The 17282-nt window shown below is 36.5% G+C and overlaps 1 protein-coding gene across 1 annotated transcript; it reads left to right on the plus strand.

The window, feature by feature from the left end:
- The first annotated feature begins 11433 nt into the window (after nucleotides 1-11433).
- LOC136817623 (uncharacterized) lies at nucleotides 11434-16148 on the plus strand. Its single transcript, XM_067073947.1, has 5 exons — nucleotides 11434-11523; nucleotides 13021-13904; nucleotides 14462-14569; nucleotides 15049-15327; nucleotides 15773-16148. Exons 1-5 carry the CDS (start codon nucleotides 11479-11481, stop codon nucleotides 16146-16148), a joined length of 1692 nt encoding a protein of 563 aa, XP_066930048.1. The 5' UTR covers nucleotides 11434-11478.
- The last annotated feature ends 1134 nt before the right edge of the window (nucleotides 16149-17282 follow it).

Below are 17282 nucleotides of genomic sequence, written 5' to 3' on the forward strand. Positions count from 1 at the left end.
CAGACCAATTGACGTTGATTAAAGCTTTTAGAAAAAGTTTTGATGTGATTGCTCATCAGAAGACAGCCATCTTGAAACTTTGACCTTTTCATAAATCCAATCTGGCAACCTAAGAAAATAGAACGTTTAATGTAAAAAAATATACACGTGAAGGCATTTTCACGGATTGGAATTAATTCTTCATGGGGTTTGTTTAGGTTACAGGAAAACTTCAAGTAAATCTCTCACGAAAAGTTGGGCGCGCACTTATCTGATATTCCGATGGCGGATTGGCGGCCGCCCACGCTAAAGCTCTAAAAGGAGTAGCGAGCACCTCACTAAAAACCGGGATTTTTTATCTCGTTTCTTAGTGAGTTCCACTTTGATGATTTTCGAAAAATAGAAGCCTTTCAAGTGCTTTGACGCAAATTCGATTATTTTGCTACTTGCAGGAGCTTGTTAATTGCGTAAAAAAAATCAATGTTTAGAAAAAGGGGTTACGCGCGCTCCAGAACGCTTAAGTACGTTCCTCCACTCTGTTTGCGTTGCAAATAATATTGAGGTAATCCAGGATAATCACGACGATCGGCGAAAAATTTAAGGCTAGGGAAAATACGCTATTTTATTGGTTGAAACTCACTAGCCTGTTACATTTTTCGGCCGTTTTCGTGATGATGCCGATTTGCTATGCTAGTTAACCTCACAAATATTTAGAGTGTAGAGTCTTCAGAAGCACTAGTGAAAGGTGAAAACAACAGCTTTTTAATTGGATATTCTTTTCTGGGAAATCTGTTAGACAAAACTAGAGTGCCTTTTCTGGGTAAATATGTCGGGGGAAAGTGACGAAAATTATAAGAATTAAGGCGACGACATTTTTCCTAGTTGAAAAAACTTTTATTTACCTGTTTTTTTATCCCCAGCCGAAAATTTTACAACAGCCTCAGGATCTATAAAGTCCAAAATATCTGAAAAACACATTGGCCAAAGGGAATGTAAAAAGAAATTCCAAAATACCAAAATTCTAAAAATTAAAAAAAATCCCGAAAATCGAGTATATTGCACGGGCCCCAGGGAGTGGGGGTACCTTTTTTCACCTTCACGAGTCCCAGCTAAATGCCGCAAAAACACATTTCAGTCCCATTCAGGTCACTTTTTTCAAAAGAGAATCCCACGAACGAGGAGTCAATTTTTCGAACCTCTCGCTGAGAGAGCGGAGCAGCCCCTATGGAACGCCGTAGCTGCCTTATGTGATAAAATGTTCGATTATGCGATAAAGCATTCGATAAATCATTCGATTATGTGATAAATCATTCGATTATGCGATAAAGCATTCGATAAATCATTCGATGCGATAAATCATTCGATAAATCATTTGATTATGCGATAAATCATTCGATAAATCATTCGATGCGATAAATCATTCGATAAATCATTCGATAAATTATTCGATGCGATAAATTATTCGATAAAAAGTTCGATACGATACATCATTCGACAAAAAATTCGATGTGATAAACCATTCGATAAATTATTCGATGAATTATCCGATCGGCCCTTACCCGATAATTATACTTTTGGTGGAAACGGCGCATCTTTCAAAACGCAAAACGCAACCCCACGTGTGTGTGGGGGATATGAAGAATTCTTGAAAACGTCGACCATTTTGCTGGCAGTTGGTGTTCAACTTTTTATTAATTTAAGTAAGTAATTAATGGATTAAATTACACTATGTCAGTGACTTCAGTGTGTACCAGTTCTTTTAATTTTTAAGGGAAAGTCAGGTATCTTTTGCTTTATACATTACAGTTGACAGTAAAGGCCAAAAAGGGATGATATAGACCATATAGAAAGGGGTAATCTGATTAGTCCAGGAGCTGGAGCTCAACTACTTTTTGCCTTTACTAATTCTGATGGGGGAAAAAGTATTAAAAAGTATCTATCGCAGCGCCACCAACCCCCCTGCTTATTCCACCCATTCCTAAATTAAGCTCATAAGATTATTGGATTTATTTACCATAATTCTAAACTTAGTAAGATAGATCAATCAAATCTGTTAGTTCTATTTTTTCCCGGACACCCTGTTTTTTTTTTGCCATAATCTGCCCTAATCAGCAGCACCCCCGGAAAATCTACTTTTCGATCGATGATTTCACCTTTCTGGAGCGCCGTTTCCACCAAAAGTATAAATATCAGGTAAGGGCCGATCGGATAATTCATCGAATAATTTATCGAATGGTTTATCGCATCGAATTTTTTTATCGAATGATTTATCGTATCGAATTTTTTATCGAATAATTTATCGCATCGAATTTTTTATCGAATGAATTATCGCATAATCGAAATTTTTATCGCATGATTTATCGCATCGAATGATTTATCGCATCGAATTTTCTATCAAATAATTTATCGCATCGAATTTTTTATCGAATGGTTTATCGCATAATCGAAATTTTTATCGAATGATTTATCGCATCGAATGATTTATCGCATCGAATTTTTTATCGAATGGTTTATCGCATAATCGAAAATTTTATCGCATATTTTATCGCATCGAATGATTTATCGAATGATTTATCGCATAATCGAATGATTTATCGAATGATTTATCGTATCGAATGATTTATCGAATGATTTATCGCATAATCAAATGATTTATCGAATGATTTATCGCATCGAATGATTTATCGAATGATTTATCGCATAATCGAATGATTTATCGAATGCTTTATCGCATAATCGAATGATTTATCGAATGCTTTATCGCATAATCGAACATTTTATCACATAAGGCAGCTACGGCGTTCCATAAGCCCCTTTAACCAACATCGTTCCCTGCGTATTATCAGCTTTTTATTTATGCTTTACTGATAGCGCCCTTTTACTTCCGCCTTGTAGTAGTTTCGAATGTTTTTATTCGAAAATCTAATTCGAACGTTATATAGATTCGAACGAAAATATTCGATTTTAGTGTTTGCATCTTTTGACTGTGACAAAATAGAGAAGCATTTTTCGATCCCAGAAGTTTTGTTTCGCAGTGAGGGGTGTTGCAGATTTTTCAGAGATTTATTTGAAAGTTTCTAGATTAATAATTGAAAATGCAGATGATGTACAGTATTATTTCGATAGAGAAGAAACCTCCCTTCATCATTGGATTAATCAGATTGAAAGCACTGTTGTGGGTATGGAAAAGAAAAGCAGAGGAAAGGAGTTCCATGATTGAAACGTACGCGTTGGTTGTAATAATGGTTAAAAAAGACAACATTTTTGAAACAGTAAAACAATGTGAATAATTTCTTGATTATCGTCAAGCCGTAATGATTGTTGAGATTCTCGCTCGTCATATGGTTTTTAAATACAAGACATTACATTCAGTTACATTTCCCTTATTATGTTATCAGAAATCTCGCATATTGGCAAACATTCAAGAATCTCAAATTTTTTGTATGCAGTGATGAAAAACTGTTTGGCTTGTGATCACACGGACAATACCAAAAGCTGAAAATATTTGGATCATGTCAAGTAGTTTTATAAATTTCTTAGTTCATCAGATTTGATTTTAGTGTATTTTATGGAAGAACTCAAATTTAAAAGTTCATCTGAAAATATTTTTGTTGCGTTTTCCCCCTTTCCCTTTGTCTTTGACACTCCCTACTCCGAAAGTCATCTTTTCGACTGTTTTTGATTTGATTTTTCTCAAACAGGCCTGTTTGTAGTTGTTGAGTACTGTATGAAGATTTTAACTTAAATATGAAACTCTTTACCTTTAAATTTTGTCTTCACAATTAAATCACAGTAATGTCTATGGTTAAAACCAAGAACCAACAAACAAACTGTATCTTACTCTTAGTAGGTTCTTAGTAGCAGGAGGGCTAATTGGCTAATTTTAATTCTAAAAAGCCAAAAATAAGCTAAAATCAGGCTTTATAGAGCAAAATAAGGAGCCTTCCTTCCCTCTGTCAGCCGAAAATATTTTTACAAATCAATAAACGATGGGGTTTCGTTTTGGAGCAATCTCATTATTTAAAATATAAAGCACTGAGGATGCTTCACTTGCGATCGGAGTGATCTGAGGATTTAAAAATTGATACGAAGATTGATGTCATGTAGTCATACACGAACCTTGAATTTTGAAAATGGTTGAGTGATATATAGGAACTTAGTCGACCGCGCGCACATTATACTTATCTGATATTCCGATGGCGTATTGGCGGCCGCCCACGCTAAAACTCTAAAGGAGCGGACCTTCAGAGCTTTAGCGTGTCGGAAGATCAATGTTTAGAAAAAGGGGTTACGCGCGCTCCAGAACGCTTAAGTACGTTCCTCTACTCTGTTTGCATAGCAAAGACATGTGAGAGTGACAAAAACAAGCCGTAAATGTCACGAATTTAAGTTGCGAAGCGACCCAGAACCTCCTCGATTTGCAAGTTGCAAACAAAAAAATTGAATGACAAACAAACGCCGTATATTAAAGTAAGATGAAAACACTAGACACTCTCAGAGGATCTTGAATTTAAAGAGTTGTCGCAATAAACAGACTGTACCCTTATAATCATAAAGGTTGGTGAGTCCAGTCAAAACACAGATTTGATCTGTAGCGTCATGCTTCACCTTACACCTTTACTTTACAAAATGGAGAAAGTTTTACAATAAACCAAGGAAAATATCAAAATTTCTGAGAGATGAATTTTTTGGAATACTATCATGTGTAAAAATGCCGAAAAAAGGAAGAAAAGTTTAGTACAGACCTTTTGCTATATCCGCAATGTCATGTCTGAATGAATAAAAAACTCAAGCAGACTTATGATAATATTTAAAATCCACTTTAACTAATTATACATTAGTGAATTAATGTTTTAGTTTTTAATTATTTAATATGAAATCGTAAATAGCAAAAGGTCTATTTCCAAAATATAATTCTTTTAAATAAGGGACCACAAATACAGGAAGGCCTTCTGAAGAATATGGGTCATACCTGGTCAGCAAGTCAGTATATGATATAAAACTAAATCTCTGAAAATCTAGGATCAGAAGGTCAAGATCTAAAAAATTAAAGCACCAGACTTTTTCCTCTTTATTGATGAATGATATTTGTGTCATTTTCATTGTGATATTTTGAATTCATTTAAGTTTTGAGATGAATTTACAAATACATTTGTTCAGTTGCAAATTCAATACTATTACTTTTCTATTTTGAAAAAATAGGGTCGGTCAGGCCTGCAGAACAATTAATTTGGTCTCACCTAATGCCAAAAAGAAAAAAACTTTCAAACCAGGGAAACGATTTCATTCTTCCAAAAAAATGCAAAAAAGGAAAATTCATGACAAAAGTATTACAGTAAGTAAACCACATGTTAGATGCATGCGAAGGAAAGGTCATAAGGCGTCAATCACATATAAGTTGTGTTCGCGTCATTTCCAGCCCCAAAAAGTGAGTTGGTCCGCACTAAAATCGTCGGCAAAGTGCACTCTCAACCTAGGCAGTCGGTCAGCACTAGAATCATCGGAAAAATGCGCCCTGAACATAGGTTTGTTCGCGCGGCAAGAATTTTCAAGCGCACTAGCTGCATTATGATCTTTGTTACATATCACGGTTGCAAAAAACAGTCGCATAGCGCTTTTTAACGCAAACAATCTTTGAAAAATTACGGACGGAAAGCTTATTTGAACTAACACTGGATGATCCAATCGGCGACTAACGATGAATGTATAAAATGCTTTGAAAAATATTGGTAAAAAATCCGATAGATTTCCCACTTTCCGACTGAAAAGTGTTGGATTTTTAAGATAGAAAGTGAGTCGGTCGGACGACGCGAACACAACTTATTTGTGATCTACGCCTAAGTCATAATTCACGACAAAAGTTTTCCAAGTTTTAAACGCCCGATGAAAGAAATCACCAAATTCATGACAAAAGTTTTCCCCATTTTGAACGCATGCGAAGGAAAGTTCATAGTTCACGACAAAAGTTTTCCCCATTTAAAACGCATGCAAAATAAAAGTTAATAGTTACGACAAAAGTTTTCCCCATTTTAAACGCATGCAAAGGAAAAGTTCATAGTTCACGACAAAAGTGTTCCCCATTTTAAACGCATGCAAAGGAGAAGTTCATAGTTCACGACAAAAGTTTTCCCCATTTTAAACTCATGCAAAATAAAAGTTAATAGTTACGACAAAAGTTTTCCCCATTTTAAACGCATGCAAAGGAAAAGTTCATAGTTCACGACAAAAGTGTTCCCCATTTTAAGCGCATGCAAAGGAAAAGTTCATAGTTCACGACAAAAGTTTTCCCCATTTGAAACTCATGCGAAGGAAAAGTTAATAGTCCACCACAAAAGTTTTCCCCATTTTAAACGCATGCAAAGGAAAAGTTAATAGTTCACGACAAAAATTTTCCACGTTTAAACGCATGTGAAGGAAAAGTTTATAGTTTGCAATAAAATGTTGGTGTATGTGCGGTGATCTCCAATTGTCTACATCCATATTCAATGGGATTAGCTAACTTTTTCAGAAGTTAACGTTCTTCGTTGGTCATGTCCTGTGCTGTGAGCGTGATGTATATTCAAGTTCAAGTTTCAAGTTTATTTTTGTTTTACGAGCTTGTTAAAAATGTATTCACGAAAACCATCAAGAGAAAAGAGGGCTTGGAGAACTGAATTAAATAAAGAAACAAATATTTTGTCCCATGTTTTTCAGGGGCAATGGTGAATTTCTCTGTTGTTCACGAGAATTCATATTTGAGATGGTGGATATTGAAAAACTTCGATTAATTTTTTGTTAGCTAATAAATTCAAATACAACGTATATATGCGTTTTATAACTGAGAGTGATGATTGATGATACAGCTACAGGTAAATATTCAAAATATATTTCGTATAAATCCCTTTTTTGCTTTTATTTGTTAGTTGTACAGTATACTGGTCTTTTGGGTGTTGCTAGCGCTAGCCTAGGTAAGTTAAGGCCAACAACCCTCGAGTTGGAAAATCAAGGGGCAATGTTGTAGATGAATGGCTATACAAAATTTTATACTTCCCTTTGTCCTGTTGATTGGTGCTGCCCTGTCTATCTGTTTGTTTGGTGCTGTCTACTGTTGATGAGGTATGAAGAAATTTGACTTGAATACAAGCTTCTTTGCATTGATACTCAAAATTCTATATTCAATTATAACATAGAATATGGTCCTTGTGGAAATAGCTCGGAGGAGAAAATTCCACAAATTTCAACAGAAATTGCTTCGGTCATTGGTCATCGGTCCGCAACCAGTCATCTTTACGTAATATGGAGCGGTATCCGTGTCAAAAACATCCAGTTTAGATAACGGTCGGAGGTTTGTAACTGATTGGGTCGGTTTGAAAGGTGATTGGGTCGGTTTGAAAGGTGATTGGGTCGGTTTACATAGTGATTGGGTCGGTTTAAAAGACGATCGGGTCGGTTTGAAAGGTGATTGGGTCGGTTTAAAAGGTGATCGGGTCGGTTTAAAAGGTGATCGGGTTGGTTTTAAAGGTGATCAGGTCGGTTTAACAAGTGATTGAGTGAGTTTAGTTTTCTACTCAGTTTTAAGATCAATCGGAAGGAGTGCCGGTTTAAGTCGCCGGTTTTTTTTGGATTTTCCCGAGAATCGGATTACTCAATCCTCTAAGTCTGGTCTGGAGAATGTCACATTTCACTTTTCTTTTAGAAATCTTTTCCAAAATTTCTCTTTTACTATTTTCCAGGCTGTACATCAAATCTACAGACCAGATTTACAAAAATCCGAAAAATCGTAATCCGATTGCCCGAAAAATCCGGCACTGTAAACTGGCGATTTTTTCGATTGATTTGTAAATTACGATTGACTTCTGAACCGACCCGATCATATCTTAAACTGACTAATTGACTTTAAAATTGACCTAGTCGACTTTTGAACTGGCCAACTTTTTCAAACTGACCCAATCGCGTCTTAAACTGACCCAATCGCGTCTTAAACTGACCCAATCGCGTCTTAAACTGACCCAATCGCGTCTTAAACTGACCCAATCGATCTTTAAACTGATCACCTTTTAAACCGACCCGATCACCTTTTAAACCGACCCAATCACCTTTCAAACCGACCCAATCACCTTTCAAACCGACCCGATTGTCTTTTAAACCGACCCGATCACTATGTAAACCGACCCAATCACCTTTCAAACCGACCCAATCAGTTACAAACCTCCGACCGTTATCTAAACTGGATGTTTTTGACACGGATACCGCTCCATACGTAACTAATGGTAACGGATGAGCATTTTTGAGCAATCTCATTATTTAAAATATAAAGCACTGAGGATCCTTCACTTGCGATCGGAGTGATCTGAGGATTTAAAAATTGATACGAAAATTGATGTCATGTAGTCATACACGAAGTCTGAATTTTGAAAGTGGTTGAGCGATATATAGGAACTTAGTCGACCGCGCGCACATTATACCAAAGGAGACGCGCTGCGCGCGTAAAAATTTCTACATCGGGTGCCAGATAAACATTATACCAAAGGAGACGCGCTGCGCGCGTAAAAAACGCGGGTGACGTCTAGTATAGGCTATACTAGAACATCAGTGCTCACATCACTGGATAACGACCGCCTTAAATTTGATGAAGAATTCATCGGTTTAGACAATGATCCACCTCGACACTCTCGTTTGCGTGATTTAACTTGAAAATATGGATATTTTTTATAAGCATTGCACTTATAAGCATATCTAGGCTCAGATATGGGGAAAAATTAGGCATATGGCAAACATCACTTGAGCCTACGAAAAATGTTTTTTTCCTGATTTTGGCAGGAATTTTGCGTACTTTCAGTATTTCCCTAAATTTATGTTTTAGATTTAAGCATCCCCTGAAGCATTTTTCAGCCTTATAAAGCTTTGAACCTTAGCATCTCTGAGCCTGTTTTCGGACGAGTTTGGAAACTATTCTAGTCGCGAGTTAGGGAGTTGCTAGTTTCGAGTTGGGGAGTTGCTAGTTTCGATTTGGGGAGTTAAAAAATTACCGGCTACCGAAAAAGAATAACATACATCAAAAGTACGATTTTGAAAGTAAATGTAATATGAGAGTAACATATAACACATATAATACGTATAATACATATACCACCTGTAATGTGCTTATTTGCCTTAAACACGTGCGCTGAGAGCATGGAAAGCTATTTTCTACTGTCAATTCATATCCATTTATATTTCCTGCATCACATTGAGTATAAATATAATTCTTGATTGAAGTGACTTTAAAACCATTGTATTTTATAATGTGATCAAAATTTTTATTAAAAAGTGTCAATTCCAATGATAAAATGACAAAAGAAAGTGTCATTATTTTTCTAGCTCTATAAGCTATCTCTACGAATTTTTTGGGGCTAAGATGACTGCCAACTTATATCCTTTTATACAATAAGCATCACTTGCAGTATGATCAATATTTTTTGGAGAATTAGTTTGACAATCATTGTATTTAAAGATTTTGTCAATATTTTTACAAGAACGTGTCATGTTGTCAGCATTATGACAATGACATAACAGTACTCAAAGTACTAATCATTTTGGCTTTATTAGCCAGCACCTTACCATTTTCATGATCTTAAAGTCAATAATATTTGTAATATGTTTGGTACTGGCTAATTTGAAAATTTTACTTTTGGGCTACATTAGTTTAAATTAGAAAATTTCGGTCGCCGTAAAGTTTTACGAACTTCCCAACTCGTAACTAGCAACTCCCCAACTCACCAACTAGTACATTACCTAGACTCTTTTCGGACTTTTGTATGATTATAAAAAAAATACATGTATAAGCTAAACCACTGTGGCAGTATAAGCTAAACCACTGTGGCAGTTTTGCTAAGTTGCTTGACGAGGTTAGTGATTTTGATGAGCTAGTATATTTTGAGTTGTTTAATCACTTGTGGTTTGAATCAGAAGCTGATAAATACTTAAAGTTTTTTTATTTACTTAACATTTATCTCCCTAGCGAGGCGCCACAGCATGTTTTTCATCTATTCATAATTAACGTCGTTATCTCCGAAAAAATGCTTTTTTTATCTCCGTAGTAAAACGCCACACATTTCAGAAAACCAGCGATTCTACAAATATCTCAAATTTGTCTCAGCTGCTCAAACCTTTAACAGACAAAATTCTGCAAAACGTGCAGAATAGGCATGAATGGGCGAGTCAAATTTTAAAATATTCAAAAGGATAGCACAGTTGTGATAAATTTTGAATCCAACTTTTTTACCCGTATACAGCTCGGAAAATTAACCGCCTTCGGCGGTCGAAAAGGAGCGGCGGGCCAATTTCCCGTTGAAAACTTTCCCGACCTTTCAGAGTACCAGATAAGGCGCGTTCAAAACATGCGGGCGCAGGGATTATTATCAGCCAGATGGCATGGTGAAATTTTCATAGGGAGGAGAGGAGGCGGGAGGAGAGGACGACCATATCTCCTCTGGCCTCTGATAGCTCCCAGTGGACCCAAGTTTCACGAATTTACGATTACGCATTGATTTTTCGAATTTCACGCATTCACGCAAATTTTTCTCGAGTTTCACGAAAACCCGAATTTTCAGAAAATCGGGAGATTTTTCAGTAAAAATCGGTGAAATCTGTACATTTACAATAACTCGTTCCATGATAAATAAATTCTCTGCCATGCTGTCTGACTGAAAATGAATTGATAGAAAAATTTACAAGGGTATGAATAAAAGATGTATCCCCATACGGTTTGGCATATCGTAACCGGCTCCGACCGGTTAACGTGAAGGCGTTGTTGGGCTTTTTTGTTCTTACGTGAAAGGTGATGCTAAACTTTATTTTTGCGTGATGGAGTGATTTGTGTGATTTGGGCTATTTTAAGATTTTAGCCTCTCCTGGGTGTTATTCAAGATGTTTGGAGCCTAACCTTCCCCAAGAAAAGTGAGCTTCTAAAAATGATTTGCAACGTTGCAAGCATTTTGACCTCGCCTAGAGTCCTAATCCCCTAGAGTCTACAAAACCGAAGGTAGTATAGAAGTACGAGTTCGATTGTATTGGTTAGGGGATGCCAACCTCGTGCCCGTGTATCCCAGGCTTTATTTACACAACTGATGGACGCCAGAAAATATTATCTAGCGCCATATAGTAAAGCATAAAAAAGTTGATAATGCGCATGGAACGAGGTTGGGTGATGCAAGCAGTCTGGCTCTCCTCCTAATCAGAATATTGAGGATTTGAGAAAACCAATCTATTAATTTCCAGTGTACCTTTAAGGATAGATTTAAATGGCATTAATACCCTGGGATAGATTCCTGCCTAATCTCTCTACGCCCTTGCACGGAAAGCAAAACTACAATATGACGTCACATACTGACTTAATATACATCTCAACAAAAAATATTTGACGTCACTTTTTCTACTTTTTGCAAAAAGTAATGGCAGTACGAGAATATTGCTCATTTTGTATATAGTTTTCATCTAGTTGGTATATCGCTTGTTGAGTGTTAGTTAAGAAAGACAAAGATGAACGTAGCAAACTGGATGAAGATAACGAAATATATAACACCGGTAAGTTTCGAAACTATTCCTAATTTTGTTTGAGTAATTTCTTTTGTAATTTTCTTTTACAAGGTTTCTGTGGGTTTTTTTTCACCATTTCCAAATTTTTATTTTACATTATGCTGTATGAAGCCATAACTTTCAAGAATTTCTAGGTTTCCCCAAAAAAATTATAATTGCTGGAGGAGGGATCCCCCCTGGGCAGATTTTTTCTGATTCATATCGTTGAAAATGAATTTTATTTTGACTTTTACTGAATCCTGAATTTTGAGACAGAAGTGCCATTTCTTTATTTTGGCTGAGACGTTAAACCTACTATAAAACGACCCTTAGCGGGACGAATTTGACCAATTTTGACCAACTTTCGATCTTTCCGGGGTAAAAAGTTGGAATTTTACTATTTTTCCGACCCTTAGTGGGACTGAAATTTGATTTTCTGCGGGACTTTGGAAATCCAAAAAGGTACCTTTAAAGGAGGCACATACCGTACCCTCCATTTACCTAAGTACCCCCCCCCCCGGGCTTGAAATAAACTGGCCAAATAAATTAAGTTTGTCAGAAGTACGCTCTTCTTGAAATGCATAAAATTTCTATTTCTATTTCTATTTCTACTTGGTTGAGTCACAGGACTTCAAATAGAAATAGAAGTGAAACTAAAAAAATATGTTGTTGTATAGTGAAAGTCAAGCCTTACAGACGTGATGGCGTGATGTGGGTGGAGTGATGGCGTGAATTTTGGACGGCTGGGGGTGTATATAAATAAAAAAAATGAAAATATGTGACGTAAATTCTTTTCAATTCAAAAAAAAACTATTTGACGTCACTTTTTCCACTTTTCAGAAAAATGTACAGAGAAAATTTAGTTTCATTTAGATTTAGAGTTTCATCTAGTTAGTACAGCGCTCGTTGGATTTTTTAAATAAGATGAATTCTAATTGGATGAGGTTAAAAGTTGGGTATAATATATTTTCGGTAAGTGCTATGGAAAAACTACTACTGTATGCTATCTGTAAAACTTTTCTTGTTTTATCTTGTTTAGAAGTAAGTGTTTATTTTTTGGACTTTTGTATCAATTGCAAGTTATTTTTGTACGCGAGGACGAGTTAGCGGGTAGGTACATTTGGTATTCAGTCGAGATTGACGGAAAGCTTAACAAGAGTTAAAGGGTTACTTACACTACACAATATATTGACGAACAATATTTGACAATATCGTTTTCGGACCGTAATGTACGAAGTAAATAACAGGTACTCTATTATAAAAAGAAATTTTCTTTCTGTAAACAATCCCCCTATATTGTTGGAAAATTGTAAATCGAGCTGACAATATATTGTGGACACCTTTTCAATATATTGCCGGCACTAAGCAATATATCATCAATATATTGCCTGACAATATATTGTGTAGTGTATGTAGCCCTTAAGATCAATTTTTTGTAGATAAATGATCGACTCTGAATCAAGGTTACCGATAGTAATTAATAATTTTTTTCTTCCGATTTTCAAGCGATTCAGCGGAGCAGCTCAAAATAGTGAGCAACAAATCACACACGATTCAGACAACATTGAAGTCGGTGAAGACATTGTCATCGAGTGCTGCTCCAATCACCCTGTGAACAATGTGGAAAGCCAAGCTCCTCAAAACCATGGCGATTCGAACAGTTCTCTTAATGTTGATAACATGAGAGTCACTGACAATTCTTCAAGTGTTGAAGTCAGTATGACCACTACTCTAACTGCTGATGGCATTGATCAAGAATCTCAGATCACTGGTGATTCTTCTACTATGGACGTTAGAAATAACGGCTCCATTTCTTTCGACAGCATGGACAAGGACCCCCGAACATCAGGAAGTCTTGCAGCCATTGATGCTGGAGATATCAGCTCGGTTTGCGATATTGTCATTGGCAAAGAAACCTCTGGTGATTCTTTACCAGTTCAAATTAAACCAAATGCTTTTGTTGGCAATGAAGACAATGAATGCTCTAAAGATTTGTTGGCAAAGAAAGAAATTGGAGAAGAAATAGCCAATGCAAACAGTTCTATTATTGTTGATGATGGCCAGTTACCTTGTTTTTCTGGCTACATCAAGCCAATCAAAAATGTTGATGATGCTGATAATGTTGGAAAACTTACCCAGGCCTCAACCGATGATGGAAACTCTGATTCTACAGCTCTGGAAACTTCTGACGGTAGCCAGATTACTACCACCCCTGGACAATATGATCCGAACGAAGCTCCTGCCGAGAATCTAAACAGCAAACTAGAAGATTTGAACTGCGATGATCATATTGATCCATCTTCTACCATCAGTGATGGCAACCTCGGCAAAAATGTTTCTGGTAATGACTCAAATCATAACAATGGAAAAGTTAAAGTAGGCGGTGGTTGGTAAGTTTTTTTAAAAGCACAGAGTTAGGTATCATTATCTGTGCTATACCGTAAGTTGGTCTAATGTCGACAATCCTCATCTAATCCAGACAATCTTCTTTTCAAAGATGGGAATAAAACAAAGGTGAATAAAAGGAAAGAATATATATCAATCAGCGAATCCAACTTTCCTATTATATCTATCTCTAAAGAAGGGCGTCGAAGCTACACGAGGTATGTCGACATTAGACTAAGTTACTTAGGAACTTACTTCTACATTTTCGTATGCAAAATGCGAATCCTCTATAAGAATAGCATTTGCCCCTAATCTAACCGTGAGTGGAAGTGGCTTCGAATTACCAGAATATTAGCATCGATAAAACCCCTGTTGAAGAACCAAAAGGGCCGAAAACTTAATAGAAAAATGGAAATTCCGGAAGAGAAAAGGCATTTTTAAAAGAGGGGTCCTCGATATTAATTATTAGCAGACGACTTTCTCATTTTCGCTCTATACATTACTGAAAAAGTGCGAATCATACGTTTAGACAATCTTATTCTCCATCTTTTTTCTTCAACAGGAAAAATTTGAAGGTCGACAAAAGTGGACTCATTGATTTAATCTTCGCCATTGTTGGACTGTTGCTGGTCTTGACCATCTTTCTGATCGCTCAGCGAACCCATGTTCCGTAAGTATTTCGAAATTAAAAGTTTTTATGTATAAGATTAAGATCATAAGAATGGGCCATTCCATTTAAGTCTAAGGAAAGTCTTTATAATTTTCCCAGGGTTGAAATGAAATTTCTTTGGAATTTCCAGGGACTTGAATTAATTTTACAGTGGGTCAAAGTTAAACTTCCAGGGTGTACGTCCTCCCTCACTTTGAAGAAAATATTTTCAAATGTCTTTTTAGTAATTTGTGCCACTTTCAAGGAAAAGTTTGTGTACAGTGCTAATGAGCGACAGGAAGAGTGACTATATTCCACGCTAAATAAACAGGCAACCTTTTTTTTTGTGTCGTGTGAAAAAAATCAAAGAAATCACGAAGTGCTCGTGAAATTCGAAAAAATTTGAGCGAAATATCAAGACACCTTGTTTTACGCTGACGTGTGCAGATATAGATCGTATGTCAAATTTAGCAATATTTCTTAATCGATTTTTCTTACAGACCTACCGTCAAATCTGATCAGTCTCCAGGATTCCCCAAATCTCTGTTTAACGGATTGAGATGCATTCAAAGTGGAGTCGAACAATACGCAAACCCCGCTCAATTGACAGAACCCTTTCTTACTGGACTTAACAAGGTCAAAGAATACCCTTACAGTGCTTTCCACAGACTTCGGCTATCTATTGGAATTGCACAACTCGGTGCTTTGGTACAACCACTCTCAAATGGAATCGAACACATTCAAAAGGGAGTGGAAGGGCTTTACGTGATCGCCATCGGGTGAGTGATTTAATGTTTTACGGTTAAAGATCTTTTGATTCGATCTACTTTCGAATATGCAGGACTATATTATTGATAATCAGTGGTCAGAGAAAAGTTTTTACTTCCCGTTAGAAGAAACAATAAATTTACAGAGATTTGCAAACTTTTGAGACGGAATGAAATTTTTGAGCTTGCCCGACTTTAGCGGTGTGGCTCGTGTGAATAACGCTCCTCAGGGGTTTGAATCCGTACGCTTGGAGAGACAGGGCTTGTCAGTTTAAGTGAAAAGTCATACACAGTACTCTTTCTATAGTTTAATTTTTGTCTAATCCAAAAAAATCATTGGTTCCTTGAAGATCGAATTGAAGAAAAAGGCTCTAAATTGACTGTACAGTCATTGCAACTGTTGTTTGCAACTTCTTGTTGCAACTCTCTAACAATTCACTACTTTTTGTTTTTCCAGATTTATCACACCACCACCAAAAACGCTTTGGAATCGTGTAACAGATATGTTGAGCTACGTTACACTTAAAAAAGAACAGCCTCGAGGATACGGAATTGAAAATACATTATTCTATATGTGGCAATCTGAACCACCCAAAACCACAAACAACGAAAATCTCATGATTTATGTCTTATGTTATGTTGTTTTGTTGGTTACTTTCTTGGTGGTTAGAGAGCCTCTTGGTAACTTGGCAAAAAGGTTTGGTTATGGATATTTCAAAAATATTGGTGGGTACTTGTCTAAGGGAAAATGGTTTTTACTCATAATCGGTGTAATGGTTGGAGTTGTAGCTTTGGTGGTTTATTTCAACGCTGATATGATAAGTGCTTGGTAAGTGGTTTTATCGCTGATCTCTGACTACTTGACTGGATCGGGCTTCCTTTAAATAACGAAAGTTTTCTAACTTCTAAGCTGACTTGTCCGCCATTTTGTTTTCTATTCTGCTTGACAATAACCTACGGGATTCGAATGTTTGAAACTCGAAAGTTAACAAAATCTAAGGTAAGAGAGAAAAAAACATGTCGCCTTCAAAACTGGACATAATTCCACGGGCATTTTGTGAGCAGTTAGCCTATCTAGTCTGTAAAGAAATATGATTTGGTTTTTTAAATGTCTTGAAGAACAACCTTTATGTAAAAGCTGTTCGTTGAAACGATAATATTGGATATCAGCACAACGCAATGCTCTATGTAGCCCTCTAAAAAGTGCTGCTCCTGAAATCAATAACTTGAAATGTTTGAGGCCCTTAATAAACACCACCCTATAAAGAGGGTTGATAGCATGAAACACCCACCTCCGACAAATTCAAATTATTTCGTTTTTTAAACATTTTAGCTCCGAATGGACTTCAAACGTAGTGACCTACACCAAAAGCCTTGTATACAAGAAACCAGAGCCAGAACCTACTTTTTACCAACACTTCTGTGCCGCCCTTATGGTCTCCGCCATGTTGTTTGTTTTTATCGTCATCTCCTCCGTGGTGATTTTTCAAATACATTATATCTCCGATGGAGTGTACGATTTCAGCCGTCGAAAAGTGCTAACATCAGCATTTATCATTTTAACGACCATTGCTATTGGAGTTTGTGGAATCGCTGGTTATGAAAGCTTCGGGTAAGATGTTGTGATAATACTAAGGCAGCAGGCACACAACGTTGTTTCAGCGTCAATTTAATGTTCATAACGTTCATATAACGTCAGATATGAACGTCGAACCTGTTGTGATGATACTTAGGGTTTATGAACAAAAAAATTTTCAGCTACTGTCTCTTATTATTTTTACAAGGTTTTTAAGCCAAAATATTCTTGTAATGACACTCTCTAATTCGACGTTTTACTATTTGATACGATTATAACACCCCTTCTCACAGACCCGGTAGAATTTTTTCAGCCAGTGGGGGTAAAAATAACGGACTGAAACTCGATGGTGATCCATATGCCCTAATTTTTTATGACCGGGGATTTAGAT

This window comes from Clytia hemisphaerica, unplaced genomic scaffold, assembly GCF_902728285.1.
Source record: "Clytia hemisphaerica strain Z4C2 unplaced genomic scaffold, Clytia hemisphaerica genome assembly, whole genome shotgun sequence".
Classification (NCBI taxonomy): domain Eukaryota; kingdom Metazoa; phylum Cnidaria; class Hydrozoa; order Leptothecata; family Clytiidae; genus Clytia; species Clytia hemisphaerica.